General features: G+C 41.9%; 1 protein-coding gene and 1 long non-coding RNA gene across 6 annotated transcripts in view; one reads left to right on the forward strand and one right to left on the reverse strand.

Annotated features, from left to right (window-relative positions):
- The window catches only part of PHACTR2 (phosphatase and actin regulator 2), a 198,182-nt gene that overhangs the window by 146,275 nt on the left and 35,651 nt on the right, over positions 1-16,256 (forward strand). For 4 of the 5 annotated variants that reach the window (XM_075924328.1, XM_006139329.4, XM_075924331.1 and 1 more), the window contains 2 exons: positions 5,524-5,679; positions 14,035-14,262. In XM_075924328.1, coding sequence (XP_075780443.1) covers positions 5,524-5,679; positions 14,035-14,262 — 384 coding nt within the window. The remainder of the gene's footprint in view (positions 1-5,523; positions 5,680-14,034; positions 14,263-16,256) is intronic. The other variant, XM_075924329.1, reaches the window with a different exon arrangement.
- The window catches only part of LOC112544074 (uncharacterized), a 95,263-nt gene that overhangs the window by 17,732 nt on the left and 61,275 nt on the right, over positions 1-16,256 (reverse strand). The window lies entirely within an intron of this gene.

Below are 16,256 nucleotides of genomic sequence, written 5' to 3' on the forward strand. Positions count from 1 at the left end.
AGCCCCCCGCCCTCAAGGCAGGATCAAGCTCTGTCTACACCATCCCTGACAGATGTCTATCTAACCTGTTCTTAAATATCTCCAGAGAGGGAGATTCCACCACCTCCCTTGGCAATTTATTCCAATATTTGACCACCCTGACAGTTAGGAATTTTTTCCTAATGTCCAATCTAAACCTCCCCTGCTGCACTTTAAGCCCATTACTCCTTGTCCTGTCCTCAGAAACCAAGAGGAACAAATTTTCGCCTTCCTCCTTGTGACACCCTTTTAGATATTTGAAAACCGCTATCATGTCCCCCCTTAATCTTCTTTTTTCCAAACTAAACAAGCCCAGTTCATGAAGCCTGGCTTCATAGGTCATGTTCTCTAGACCTTTAATCATTCTTGTCGCTCTTCTCTGTACCCTTTCCAATTTCTCCACATCTTTCTTGAAATGTGGCGCCCAGAACTGGACACAGTACTCCAGCTGAGGCCTAACTAGTGCAGAGTAGAGCGGCAGAATGACTTCACGAGTTTTGCTTACAACACACCTGTTGATACAACCTAGAATCATATTTGCTTTTTTTGCAACAGCATCACACTGTTGACTCATATTCAACTTGTGGTCCACTATGACCCCTAGATGCCTTTCCGCCATGCTCCTTCCTAGACAGTCGCTTCCCATCTTGTATGTATGGAACTGATTGTTCCTTCCTAAGTGGATCACTTTGCATTTCTCTTTATTAAACCTCATCCTGTTTACCTCTGACCATTTCTCTAACTTGCTAAGGTCATTTTGAATTATGTCCCTATCCTCCAAAGAAGTCGCAACCCCACCCAGTTTGGTATCATCTGCAAACTTAATAAGAGTACTCTCTATCCCAATATCTACATCATTGATGAAGATATTGAACAGTACGGGTCCCAAAACAGACCCTTGAGGAACTCCACTTGTTATCCCTTTCCAGCAGGATTTAGAACCGTTAACAACAACTCTCTGACTACGGTTATCCAGCCAATTATGCACCCACCTTATCGTGGCCCTATCTAAATTATATTTGCCTAGTTTATCAATAAGAATATCATGCGAGACCGTATCAAATGCCTTACTAAAGTCTAGGTATTTAACCTTTCTTTATATCTATAGAGATAAAAAGAACTTTTCCTGCGGGATGACATAGTGACCTCATCACATCATTCTGCATCCCCAGGAACCCTGACTATGTGGCCACGCCGAGAAATGTGGGTGGGGGCGGTGGCTCCATCCCCGCACACCCTGTGGACCAGCATCTGCCTGCCTCTGGTTCCCAGCCCCAGCCTGACCAGCCTACACACCTGCTGTGTGGCTTGGTGCTATGGAGCCTGGCTTGGCCACTGTGCTTGGGGGCTGCACTCTCCTGGGCCCACCGCGAGCGGGACAGGTCCTGCACCCCGGCAGCTTCCCCAGCTCTCTGGAGCAGCTGCTCTATGCTCTGGATTCCGTGGGCTCACCACAGGGCAAAGCTGCCTCAACAGGCCTGTGTGGAAAGGCTGGGCTGGGGGTGGGCTTTGCTGCCCGGCCCAATGGTGCTCCTGCGGGGAGGGTCACGCAACTCAATGAATTCATGGGAGGGGGCAGGGTGTGTGTAGGGAGGGAGGAAGGGGGATAGGGTGTATGTGGGGATGGGCAGTGCAGTAAGGAGGGATGGTGGGATTGAGGGGGATATTGGAATGGAGACGTGGGGGTGGAGAGGGGTCAGGGAAGGATGGGGTGCAAGAATGGAGAAAGGAGGCGGGGTCAGGATAGGAAGAGTGGGGTGGGCCAGGGGTAGGAAGGATGGTGAATGCAGGAATGGAGGTAGGGGGATCAAATTGAAGTACAGATTGCAAGATGGGGGGAGGGAGAGCTGGGGCTGGCACAGCCTTTGCCCATGGCCAGAGAGGGAGAGGGGGGTGGCCAGGGCTGCCTGGTGGTCAGGGGGATGCTAGGGCTGCTTACTCCCAGAGACTGGGGTGTTGGCAAGAATAGCGAGCAGGGGGCACCACCCCCTTGTTATCTATAAAACTGGGATAATGCTTAGTACTTTTGCAAAGCAGATTTAGCTCTGCAGATGAAAAGTGCTAAGTATTTATTGGTATTTTTTGGAATCGGTGACTCATAGGATATTTTGAGTTAAGCTATTCTTCCCAACATATGAAAGATGACGTGGTGATTATCAATGAGAAAACTAAAGGCATTGGGGCCCTGCCACTTACCAGTTGAGGTATGTCTGCACTGCAGTTAAAAACTCATGGCTGGCCCACGTTAGCTGACTAAGCTTAAGAAGTTGTTTAATGGTGGTATAAGAATTAGGGCTCAGGCTAGAGCAGGGGTTCTGAGACTCTTTGAGGTAGGAGGGTCCCACAGCTCAGACTTCTGCCCAAGTCCAAATGTCTACAGGGCAATTAAACAGCCTCTTAGCCTGAGCCCTGCCAGCCCCAAAATCAGCTGACACAGGCCAGACACATGTGTCTAATTGCAGAGTAGAAATGCTCTGAGTGCGCCACAAGTGTAAACCAAAGCAAGCAACTCAACAGCTGACATTTCAAATATTGAGCGGTAGCAGGTGTAGGATCTCTCACACGCTACACTCCAATAGCAGAAGCATAATGAACTTTGAGGAAAATTCTTGTGGTTTAAAAACAAAACCAGATTTAGTAAATGGTAAACACAGCAAGATGTATTATATAAAGCATGTGTAAAGTACTTAAGTCCAATTATACCTGAAGTTTTTCAGCAGTGTGCACATCTGTCTTTAAAAAGCTGTGGTTTTGCTGTTCACAATGGTGGTGTTTTGTACTGTTCTTCATTTAATAAATACAAATCTAGATGTAATAAAATCTGAGTCTAATACAATTTTAGTATCTGCAATGCTTTTCCCATCTCCTAAAATGAATCATGAAGACTAAAAAGATTTTGTCAGGATAACAGAACAAGGAACTGACTGAAAACCAAAGTGGAATATAAAAGTTTTAGAGGACTGTTTCTGATAATATTTCTATGAACAGAATTATTCCACTAAAAATGTTTTTCTCTGACTGATCTGAAAAATCAGTATAGTGAATGTTAGGTGTGAAGTCAGGAATAGGGTAATATTTATACTCCCTGCAGCTTCATATACATCAATATTTAAAACGGGGTTATTTTTACAATTGCTAGTGCTGGGGCATGTCTCTAACACCATTTCAGCATTTGTGTATCAGATCATGACACTCAGAACAGCTGGGTTTTAAACTCGTCTTTGCCACCATCTTGTTCTGTGGCTTAAGGCCAGGAACTTCACTGCTCTGAGCATCAGTTTACTTATCTGTCAAACTGTTTTTTGTTTTAAATATATTTCTTTTGTGGTGCTATCTGTTGATTGGTGTCTGTAAATTGTATTTTGGTGGGAAAGGGCAGTTAAAGTAATGTTTTAATCTCTATCTTTGATTAGAACCAGATTTAAAATAAATGAGCTAAAATGGTCATACATAGGCAGTTATGTCTTTAACCTCCCCTGTCTATTCTCCCCCCTCTCCCCAAGTACTTGATATTCTGTTGCAATACACATTAAATTCTCATTCAGGTTTGGTCAGTACAAAGAAAAAAAATGGTAGGAAGGAGAAATAATGTTTTTCTGTTTAAGGCAGGCTTTCCATGTAATAAACACATAGGTTTTAAAGAACCATTGAAAAGAAGATGAGGTTAAAGCCTGATGCTCTGAGAAAGAAGGCACACAAAGACAGGAAGAGAGTGAAAGTTGGAAGAAAGGGAATTGTTAAGCAGGATGGGGAGGAGGAAGGGATGAACACAGAGATGTAGACAGGTTAAAGGCATTGCAAGGTCTTGATGGTAAGAAATCTGGACCAGATGTAGAAGATGAAGGAAAACAGCATGATAGCAGCAGTAAGTGAGGGAAATAATTTTGGTGGCAGCATTTTGTATGGATTAAAGAAGAGTGAGGGGAGAAGTGGTGAGGCCAAAGAGGACAAGTAAAGGCAATACGTGAACAGCCTACTGGAAAAGAAGAGATCTGAAATAGAGTAATAGAGTTTTAGCAGGGAGAGAGAATTCAGTTGGAGGAGAAAGGCAGCAGACACCTGAGGGAAAAAAAAGTAATAGAGAATGACCTGGAAGAACATTACTGATCTTATTAAGCACAGTGAAGTGGAGAAATGGAAATCAGATTGTAGTTAGTCAAGGACAGAATTGGAGAAAAAAGGGCATTGAGCTAATATAAGTAGATAACATCCTCCAAATATTTGGAGGCAAAGAGTGAGGAGCAAGATGCAGTGGAGAGAGCGGGTGTTCATTAAGGGAAGTGTCATAAGTGGATTGAGGAGACCATAGTTAAATATGAATAAGTAAATATAATCTGTTGTAAAAGCTGGGGCAAAATTTGGGCTGCATAATCTTTATTACTTGTATGATGCATGACTTGTTCAGTTTGAAGGGCTGGAAGTTGAATGGTAATCCATGTTACTTGTTACGCGATCTGGAAGTTGCAAACTCATTGAACAGGGAGCTTTATAACATACCCTAAGTAACTCTGTAATAGTATGTCTATGCTATGGGACAAGGTTGAATTAAGATACACAATTTCAGCTAAGTTAATTGCATGGCTGAAGTTGAAATACCTTAAGTCGACTTTGGCACTGTCTTCACTGCAGAAAATCGAAGGGAAAACACTCTTCCTTTGACTTCCCTTAGGGTATGTCTACACTAGCCCGCGGCTACATGCAGCACGGACTAGCTAGTTCGGATTAGGCTTCTAGTTCAGATTAGGTGTACAGCTAGTTCGGATTAGAAGTCTAATCCGAACTAGCTAGTCCGTGCCGCGTGTAGCCGCGCGGCACGGAGTCCGAACTAGCCGGCATTTAAAAATGGCGCCGGCCGGCTTCATGCAAATGAAGCCCGGGAAATTCAAATCCCGGGCTTCATTTGCAACTGCGGATGACTACATTACCACCGCTAGTTCGAACTAGCGGGGTAGTGTAGACATACCCTTACTCCTCATGGAAGCAGGACTACCGGCATCAACCAGAGTGCCCTTCTCAGAGGGCCCTGGAGGTTTTTCGCCTTCTTCTGTAGCATGGGGGTACAAATCACAGCTGGAGGATTCTCTGCATTTTGGGGTCTTCAAAGTATTTGAAGGCTTCAATATCTAAGATATAGGTGAGAGGATTATTCTAGGAGGGGGTGGGTGAGATTCTGTGGCCTGCATTGTGCAGGGGGTCAGACTAGATGATCATATGGTCCCTTCTGACCTTAAAGTCTATGAGTTGAAATTAGCTGTCTTAACTAGACCCGCTAATTTGAACCCTGGAAGATCGACAGCAGCAGTTTCGATCTTCTCTGTAGTGTAGACATACCCTTAGACTACAACTTAATCAGAATGTTTTATACATAAAATAAATGAATGTGAAATTGTAATTTTCTTTCGTGGAAACTTAAAACCTGAAAAATTACTGAGTTGACAACAAATGGAGAGCTAGCTTTTGAGCAAGCTGTAAAATTGAATAACAGTTTTTTCATCTTCATTTTAGATGGTGATGTAACAGTAAATTTTGAAACCTCAAATGGGCACACCATAACTATCAGTGAAGAAACCATACAGGAAGAAAATGTAATAAAGACCACAGAAAACAATGGCTCCGTATTAGCCAAAGCACCAGCTGCGGAAGGAAAAAAAGAAGATAAAGGTAAACAAACAAATCCTTCACAAACCTTTGAATCATAAAAGGGAGAGTGGTCTGAGCACAGAGGTGGGAGCCAAGAGGGTCTGATTTCTAATCTCTAACACAAGTGCTGACTCCATTTCTGGCTTTAGGCAAGTCTCTATTTCAGATTCTCCTGAGAAATTGGGATAATAACATTCAGTGGAATAGTGCATCCTCACCGCATGAGTACCCCTTCATTGCTGGTCACGGCATTGCACAGCGTCTTTGTCTCTGGAACACTGTACAAGGCTTTTTCCTCAAACCTGCCACTGTTTAACTCTCCCTCAAGGGATTCTTGGCTTTGCCTTTTGGTCAAGTCATAAAAAAGTCTAAAACCTTTCTAAGGAAGCACGAGTACGTCCAAGTGGAGGTTCAAACAAGTCCTCAAATTAATGTCCCTCATGGCTTTCCCTGCCAATATGCAAAACATGCTGCTGCGTGGTACACTACAACATCTGGGGCACCAAGATTCCCAAAATTTCATGGTGCCCTATGCAGCTGAGTGTTTCGTATGGGCTCTAGCAAACCGAGCAAAGCTCCTATCTCCCACATGTGGGATGCACTCAGCCCCTGCTCACCCGGTGGTGGTGAGCATGGACCAGAGGGCCGAGGAAGAGTCGCGCAGCTGGTGGCTGGAAAGAAGCGACAATTTCACCTTCGAAGTGCTGCTTGTCTGTGCCCTCTGCTCCTCCAGCCTGTACTCCCGCCCCTCTCTCCCAGAGCTGGAATGCCACAAATCAACTGTTCCCAGCTGTTCAAGCTCTGTAAGGGAGGGGGGGGTGCAGGGACAGAGCATGAATCAGCAGATTTGTGGTGCTCTGAAAGTGCTGGGAGGGAGGGAGAGGAGTAGGAAGTGCAGGCTCCAGTGCCCCAGTGCAAAAGAGGCATGTGAGGGATGGGGGCAGAGAGGCAATACATGGGCCGCAGATGGAATCCCAGTGGGCTGCAGACTGCAAGTTGCCCATAACTGGTCATGCAGCGCACTGAGATGAAGGATGGCCACTCATGCAGCCCACTCAGTAGTCTTAGTTGCCCATCACTGGTCTAATCACTTTGAAAACTGAATGTAGGGCACGTCTACACAGCAGGGCTTAAAGCCTACATAAGTTACGCAATTTGAGCTATGTCAATTGCGTATCTTAAGTCGAAATAGCTTATTTCAACTTTTGGCACTGTCTACACAGCAGGAAGTCCAAGTTAGAGCTTGGACTTCCTCCAACTTCCTTTACTCCTTGTAGAATGAGGGTTACAGCAGTCGGCGTAAGAAGTCCTCCAGCTCAGCATTATTTTGACATTATGTCAAAATAACTGCTGGTGGTGTAGATGCAGACTATGAAATAACACTGCTGTTTAGATGTATCCTCAGGCTTCTAAGTCACTTAGAGTATGTCTACACTAGCCCCCTAGTTCAAACTAGGGAGACTAATGTAGGCATTCGAAGTTGCAAATGAAGCCCGGGATTTAAATATTCTGGGCTTTATTTGCATCTTCCCGTCCGGGCGCCATTTTTAAATCCCCCTAGTCCGAACTAACTGCCCGCGGCTACACGCGGCAGTCAAACGTTAACTCGAACTAAGTCCACTTAGTTCGAGTTAACATTTGACTGTTGCGTGTAGCCGCAGGCAGTTAGTTCAGACATGGGGGATTTAAAAATGGCGCCTGGACAGGAAGATGCAAATAAAATCCGGGATATTTAAATCCTGGGCTTCATTTGCAACTTCAAATGCCTACATTAGCCTCCCTAGTTCGAACTAGGGGGCTAGTGTAGACATACCCTTACAATCTTTTGAAAATTGTACACAGTGTCTATAAGATGCTTTGTGGAAGGCAACATATACATGCTAAATAATATTTGGCCAAATCCTGAAATCAGTTTATTTATAATGTCTTCAATCATCCTTTGATTCAGTAGCAGTTTGATGGAATAAGGAAGAGTAAACACCGAGTAAGGATCACAGGATTTGTCCCATAACTTCCATAAGTGTTTATTTTCTAACATCTTTGGTAATGCACACTGCTATTTCATTGACAGTGAAAATTATTCTTGAATTACAGACCATTTACTGGAGTTCCCTGGAAAGTACCAGCATGCAGGATCTCTTTATTTCTGGGTTGTTTGATTTAATAGCCTTTCCAAAATATTCTGGTAGTCTTTTCTAGCAAGAAGTGAACCTCAGAAGGTTGAGTGTGTCAGTTCAGCTAGTCACCCCAGAATTTGTATCCTTCTCCGAACTATGCAAACCTTTTGGAACAGCAAAATGTGGCTGGAAATCTGAGAATTGGATTTCATGTAAGATTTCCAGTACTTTGCTGCCTTTGGTTGAGCCAGATAAACAAAACCAACTTGTCTTATGGTATTTTGGCACATCCAATTTCTGGTCCCAGCCAGGACTAGGAATTCTTAGATTCAGTAGAGAAAAAAATAACGGGAAAGGTAAATTCACCAAAAAAAGTTCAGGTTGACTTTGGGGCTAAAGATTTTGTCAGTTATTATTTAATCTTTTCCTACTCAGGGATCTTTTTTGAAACATTTAAGAGGAAAATAACCTTTTATTTTAATTGTGTTTGGATCCTACATGGCTGGTCCTGCAGGATTTTGAGTTATTAAACTAGAAGGTTCAAAGTTTGAATATATTTATTACCTTCTCTTACCTTTTATACCTACTGTGATAGCTTTGTAGAGAGCCACTCCAAAGCCTTCCTACCCAAGTTGTCTGAGAAAAGAGGAACAAGTAATTATGATACCTCTTCTCTCCAATTCCTCTGAGAAATTGAAATGCTTTGGGAAGGGAGGTGATAAAAACAAGAAGTATGGGGTTTTGATTTTCTAGCTTCAATAAAGTTTTAGTAATATTACATAGGAGATATAAAGCACTTTGAATTTGTCTAGTACAATAGTGGAAATATTAGAGGCCTGATCCTGCAAGAAGTGCATACTCTTCCGACTTACTGAGCAAAATCAGGCCAGGCATGATTAATTCCTTTCATTTCATACTGTGACATGCTGCAGTAATCAATACTGGCAGACCAAAGTGCTTTAAAAAAATTTTTAGATTAAAAAAATGTGCCTCTGGATTTTGAGCCTTTAGAGTTTATGTGTTCAAGCTTTTGCTTACAACTGGGAGGGCTAAGAACTTTTAAAAAATTGAAAAGTGAGCTTCTCACATGACTCCAGGATCAGGGACTTTAAAGGAAAAAACAAATATCACAAAACTCTCAGTAAAATTACAAGAGTTGGCAGCACTAATGGAACATGTAATATGTTAGGGATTAAAGGAGAAAAACCATTTTTTATGTAAAGTTAGGGAAATGGCAGGCAAACAATAGACTGAAACATACAAAATAAAATGAATTAAGCAAAAGGGCATGAAAAATAACCTTCTAAGTGTCCTATGTGCTGCCAAACAATTCTATAAACTATACACCCATCTGTTGCTTGTCAGTTTACAGATGCTTCTAACATTTGATGAAAAAAATCCCTTTGGCAGCTTAATAATGTAACTGCTGCTATTTGAAACAATGATGTGATGTCATTCATCCAAGTGGCATGTTTAAAAGGAAGTACCTCTCTTCCGTAAGCATATTGAGGAACTGCTGAGAGTTTTTACATACAACATGTAAATTGATTATCGAGCCTTTTCAGGTGAGAAACCTGTATCATTTATTTACTCTGTGAACTCCAATTTTTTTTGAAAGGAGAATTGCCCCACACTTTTCACAGAAAATGAAGAGCTAAATTCTAGCCATCCTGTACAGGTACACTAGAGTGGAGGAGAGGGAATAGGGAGCTTCTGAGTATGTCCCTGCTCCATCCAGTTCACCCACACAGAGGTAGATGTGATTGGGTGCTGGAGCTATGCAAGTGCCAGGCAGTGGGGTTGCCAGTCTGGCTCCAGATTGGGCAACAGTGTGGAAGAAAGGTGTAGCCAGATTTGTGCATTCCCCTTCCCTCTCCTATGAACTGTCCCAAGCACTAGGGAGAGCATGGGCTGCACTTGTTGTAGAAAAGTGCCAGAATTGTAATTCCTAAGGATGATTGTCTCCTCCCTTCCCCAAGCACCCCAGAGACAGAGTCCTTACACATGTAATATGTTAGGGATTAAAGGAGAAAAACCATTTTTTATGTAGAGTTAGGGAAATGGCAGGCAAACAATAGACTGAAACATACAAAGTAAAATGAATTAAGCAAAAGTGCACTGCACAGCATAATGTCTCTGAGGCCATGGCAGGATTGCTCCTCTTTCTCTGTCTCTAGCTTACTGGCTTATTTTAGAACCTTAAGCATAGAGTTTGGTTTAGTTTACAAAACTGATTCAATCCATTTTTATTCCAGATAGTTAATTTCATGCTTCATGGTTATCTAGGACTTGAGGAAATATTTGGCTGAATACCCAGGAGCAAGATATTAATGGGAATGGAAGCTGAGAAGTTTAATTTTACTGACTGATAGCACTGGTAGCCAGCTATGATTGTTAGTGCTCTGAAAAACGATAGTAATGTGGGAAGCCAGGGCTCCGTCCTGGATGCTGTGAGACTGAACACAAGCTTCTGAAATGTTCCTGAGCATTTACAGTAGATTAGCTGAACAATGCTGTGTGTTCTTGTGGATGTCCTCCTCTGCAGGAAACTTGCATGTTGATTTCCAGCTGGATTTTACATCTATGGGTCTCTTTTCCAATGAAGAATTCTATGCCAAGCTCCAAAAAAGGCCCTGAATTTTAACTCATTGTGACTTCTTTCTCCCTCTGTTTGTCCACTCATCCCATATCTCCCTTTAACTTAATCTTATTTTTCTCCTGGTTGGAAACATTGGCTCTGATCCTTAAATGAACATATAAGCCAGTGGGCTAACTCTCTGGCCATGCACAAAAGAACACTCTCCAGCCACAGATTTTCAGTTCTGTTTTCTTACGGGCTTTGGTTTCTTAAAATAACTATATAACACACATTCAGCATATCAAACACATCTTTCCCCCCTCACCCAAAAGACTTCTGCAGGGCTTGTCTACCACTGAGAGGACTCCAGACCTGAAATGCCTGAGTCACGTTGAGCCTCTCAGCTCCATTCTCGTTCATAAATTACTCCCTGCAGAATTACACTCTGCAGGCTGTTATTCCACTGAGAGGCATATGTAAACTGGCCTCTTTCCCCTGACCCAAAGACTCCTACAAATTCCATTTCACAAGTTCTCTTGCACACTGTGTTGCTGATACAAGTGGTGACAAAGAATTGGAGCTGCACAAGTGGCTACCCCCATGTTCTTGGTTAACCATGTCAATGCTAGGTACACATACAGCAAAAGTGAAAAGTCTCTTCTCATAGCAGTTTCATTTTTGCAATAACCTGCGGCAACCATGTGCTGTTTGCAAAACATGTTTTTCCTAGCATCACCCGCTGAGTTACATTTCTTTTCCTGGAGAGTATGACTTTGCTGTTGACATGGATTAGATGCCTGAGTTGCTGCTCTACCTGTTCTATCCTCCTGAGCCTGCTGTGTTGCTATTTCTTTGTGATACTATTCTAGCATCAGAAATAATACTACTAGATAGTATGAGAGAATGTTGTGATGGATTTTCAGAAAGGTTCAACATCCACCACTGGGGTTCCAGTTTAAAAATAACTCAGCTACCATTTAGGTCACAAAATGAATAACTTTTCAGAATTGCTCAGCACATTTGGGTCTCATCATGTCTTTTTGAAATCTGGCTACGCTGTCACAGTGAGAGCTGCTTGTTTGTAAACTTGGACATCATGTAGATGTCTATGCAGACACTGAGCTTTCTATAGGTCTTGTTGTGGGTGCATAAATACAGTATTGATTGAAGCTTTGAATGAGGCCATAATGTTTGCTGTCCTTTTGTTTGTTTCTAAAAGGGAGTTTGATAGATGCATTTTATTGGGCCAAGTGATTGGTCACTGTCCAAATCTGGTACAAGGTGATAGTGACTAAAAGTTACTCCCACCTGATGGCTGTTTCTGGTAATTTTATAAAATGAGTTCATCATCTGAGTACAGTTCCTAGTGGACAGATGTCCAAATCAGAAAACTGCACCTCACAGCTGATATACTGTGGAAATGGCTATGGATAAACGGATAACTAGAGTTGGCCCTGATGGCTATTGCTGTTGTCACACTCAGCTGAGATGCCAAAGAATGAATAATCATGCAGATTAAGGGCCCATATACAAGTAGAATCACAAGGGGGGAGTCAGTTACAACACAGTTGTATCCTGACCCAGTTACAGGCCTCAGACAGTCCCAGCCTTTCATGTGATTCAAGAGTCGGGTTGTGGGAAAGCCAGGCTGTATTATTTTTATTATTGTAGTGCCTAGAAGCCCCAATCCCAGACCAGGACCCTATTGTGCTAAGCAGTGTACAAACACAGAACAAAAAGATGGTCTGTACCCTCCAGAATATAAGACAGGAGATGACAGATGGATACCAACAGACAACAGAGTGCAAGGAACCAAAAGAGACAATACTGGTCAACAAGACAGGCAGTAGTGTCAGCCTACCAACAACTTCACTGTTGTCAAATTTTTTGTAGGCATGAGAGCAAAGGAGAGTTTGATGGAGGATAATGAGGTTGTTGTACAGATTTTTATGGGGCGCTCCTCCCAAGCATGTCTATAAGAGATGATAGGTTGGGTGAGAATAGGCTGTGATGAAAAGTAGCTCATGAAAGTGTCCTGTTGTGAGCTTCACTGAATCAGCCATAGAATTGAAATCTCTCATCTGATTTTTCTCTCCCACTGGCAGGTTACGTAGCCACTGTCGTACTCTTGCCTTTTAAAAATAGGTACCTTCTTCATATGTCTTCCACAGCTGTCCTGATATCTTCTTCCACTGCCTCAAAGCAGAAGTCATCATCAGGAAGGGAAACTGGGGAGAGTTTTGAGACAGATGCTCAGGTGCTGCAATGACTAGATAGATATGCACAGAACATGTCCTATAAAAGAGAAAAGGAGTGTTTAATAACACTTCTCCCCAAGTGTATCTGATTTAGGAATAAGATTCAGCAGGAAAGCAGAGCGATAGTTCAAGTGGCTGGTGAGCAGAAGTAGCTCTCAGTTTAATAATTATAAAAATTGTCATAATATTGTATCAAAAGTATTAGCAAGAACAGCCAAGTCCATAATGCTGTAAACTTAGGCTGCAGATAAAGAATGACAAAATCAACAGTTAGTAGAAACTGAGTGTGCTAGATAACTCAGTAAATGAAGAGGAATGAACTATTTGTCTTCATTCCCACAACATGTGAGAACAGATATGTTTGTATGCTGTGTGTAATGATAAACATACTAGGTTCAACTTCATCATTGCTAGACTATAGCATTGGTTGTAAACCTTTATCCCCGATCCTAGGATAAAGCAGTGTAATTGTTGTCTAACACATTATTTCTCTTTCACCTGCTAATCTTTATAGTGAAAAAATGCTGCTTATCTTTTGGAATTGATACAGGTGTAATAACTGAAAGGGTAAAAGGCAGGGAATATAGATCAAGGAATGGCCATTTGACGTAAAGAGAGTGTAGTTTTAATATGATCTTAATTGTATTAGCTGGTACACTGATTGCCAAAAATAGCTACAGTGCCAAAGATAGCTATTCTTAGAAATACTTTAACTATGTATTTTGCTCCTATATTTTACCCAAACATTGTACTTGTCACTAACAGGCAAGTAATACATTTGTGATTTTGTGCACTCTTACTGTTATATGAAGTGTTTTTCAAAAAGGTCAGAAAGGTTACCCTGAGACTGAACAAGCGCTGGGCTAGAATGATGGGTTAAAATAAAATTTCCCAAATAAAGTTCCAATTTTGAGCAAACATGGTGTGACACAAGAGACTGAGCTGCTGTAGCTGATATTTCCAGCCATTGCTAGATCTGGTAATGCACTAAATCTGTGATTAAGATGTCCCAGATTACAGAATGGTCACACATTTAATACAGGACTATATAGTCTGCTGCTTGCACCGGATGGGAAAAGAACTAGAAGGAATGTGTTTGGAAAAGGGGAGATTGGAGCGCCCAGTTTCTAACATTGACTCCAACTACAGTTAGTAGACCAGTTAGTGTTACTGCAAGTCAAGTCTGGAACTTGGAAAACGTTTGGGCTAGATTAAAATAGAGAGAAGCAAGTTAAGTGCCCCATCCTCCATAAAATGCTCTTCAGTTGAGACCTAGTGTAACATTTCACTGAGGTAGTACATTAAGCAAGAGAAGAACTACTCTCTTCTGATTCACAAAAAGTTAAGTAGCATTGTCTGGCTTGTCATTGGATTTAAATGGTGTGTGTCTGTGTCAGTCGGCTTCTCTTCACTTTCTTTATAGAGAGCACTGTTAACTGTCCTGAAAAACCAGCATCCCATGCTCCACCACCGCCTAAGTCTAAGCCTAAACCTAAAAAAGCATCGATACCGCCAAAAAATGTTACTGCTGCTGCCACCAGCCATAAGAATAATGAAGCACCTCATGTTAAAAAAAAAGTCAAGGCTCCTGCTAAGCAGCCCCCTGTCCCACCTCCCAAGCCAGCAGGTCACAATGCAAATCGAGAAGCTGGTGAGTACTGGACAGGCAGTGTTGGCATGGTGGGTGCATGTGCATGCTTATACTAATTATTCTCTGTAAATTGTACCTGCTAATGAATCTGCACCTTACTAACTCTCCATTGGGCTCATGCCCTGCTGTATAAAAGCTCCTGTATAAATCACTTTGCTGTGTAATGTTTGTATATGTGAGTTTAAGTACTATACAGAGGTGATGTAGAATTCCCAAATACCTGCAAAAACTGAGAATAGAGGTGTTGGAAGAAGAAAAAGGTGAGTTCCAAGGCAAAATTTCTCTTAGTTACCTCAAGACAAAAGTTGTTGTGGGAAATGGTATCACTGTATATTTATCCTGGAAAAAACTAAAATTTCAATAAATGTTACAAGACTACAGGCTCTCTTTAGAGGGCAGAATGTAAAACAACTAAATTAGCCCTAGAGACTGTCAAATATATTTGCATCTAGCTGCTAGAATGGATTATAGCTCATTGAAAAAGTCCAACTATTCCCTCGGTTGATTGGTTTGAAGAGATACAGAGAATACCTTTATGACAAAATATCCTGCTAGCTAAATCACAGAGACTATGTCTGCACAGCAGCGTTATTTCAGAATGCCATCAATTATTCCAAAATAATATAGTGCACATCTACACAGCAAGCCCATTATTTCTAAATAAATTTGAACGGGCTTCTTACTCTGACTCCTGTAACCCTCACTGTATGAGGAGTAAGGGAAGTTGGGGCAGTGTTCTCTATTTCGAAATAACTGCAATAAGCATAGCTCAAGTTGTGTAGCTTATTTCGAGTTTAGCCCTGCTGTGTAGACGTGTCCAGACATATGTATCCTGTGGTTTACTGTTTAGCCACCATTTAGCAATGATGCCAAATTAAATATTATAAGCAGTCAAGCTTACGACACTAATATATTTTGACTGAGACGGTTATAAAATATTGGGTGGCAAAAAAGTTCACCACTAAAAGGCAATTAAAACACTAGTTAGTTTATAATCAGTGCACTTTGTTTATGCAATAGGCCAAATGGAAAGCTCACTCAATGCCTGCTTTTTTCTTTCCAACTATATTCCGATTGTTAGATTGCAAATGTTGGCAGGTTTCGCATTTGAAGCATGAAAGAAGACTACTGAAGTCACTACAAAGCTGCTAAAGTTTGGATAGTCACATTCAGAGCTTATCACTACATACAAGGGTGCTGGAATGGTGGGGAGGCAATGTAAGGGGGACCCACACACACCCACTCCACCAGGTTAGTACAAAGCCCCAAAGGATCTCTCAAAGTGGCTAGCCCAGTTGCTAAACTACTCCAGATTATGCATCCTCCTGAGTCACTTCCTATCAATTTGTTGCTTCTCAGTTTCGGGTCTGGTTGTGGGCTAAGCAAGGGTTGCCAGATGGTTTCAGCAAAAATACCGGACACACTTGACATTACGTCACAATCTACATTACAGCTTATTTAGAAAATACTGGACGTTTATATTTTCTCATTTATATTTTCTCAATTTGTTTCCCGAACAGAAAGCTCAAATACTGGACTGTCTGTTTCAAAACTGGACATCTGGCAATCCTAGGCTAAGCAGACACCTTAAGGGTGTGTCTACACAGCAGAGCTTAACTCAAAATAAGCTACGCAAATTGAGCTCCTTGAATTGTGTAGTTTATTTCAAAATAGCTTATTTTGAAACTGGGAGCATCTACACTACACTTACTTCGAATTAGAGCACGCTTCCTCCGACTTCCCTTACTCCTCGTACAATGAAGGTTACAGGAGTCGGAGTAAGAAGTCCTCCAGCTTGACAGTATTTCAACATTATTTTGAAATAACTGCCTGCTGTGTAGACACGGACTAAGTTATTTTGAAATAGTGCTAGTCATTTTGAAATAATGTTGCTGTGTAGACATACCCTAAGTGACTGAAGAAAATGTCTACTCTACAGTTAAAAGCCCTCATCTGGCCTGTGCCAGCTGATTTGGGCTCCGGGGCTATGTAAT

The sequence above is a fragment of the Pelodiscus sinensis genome, chromosome 3 (assembly GCF_049634645.1).
Source record: "Pelodiscus sinensis isolate JC-2024 chromosome 3, ASM4963464v1, whole genome shotgun sequence".
Lineage (NCBI taxonomy): Eukaryota > Metazoa > Chordata > Testudines > Trionychidae > Pelodiscus > Pelodiscus sinensis.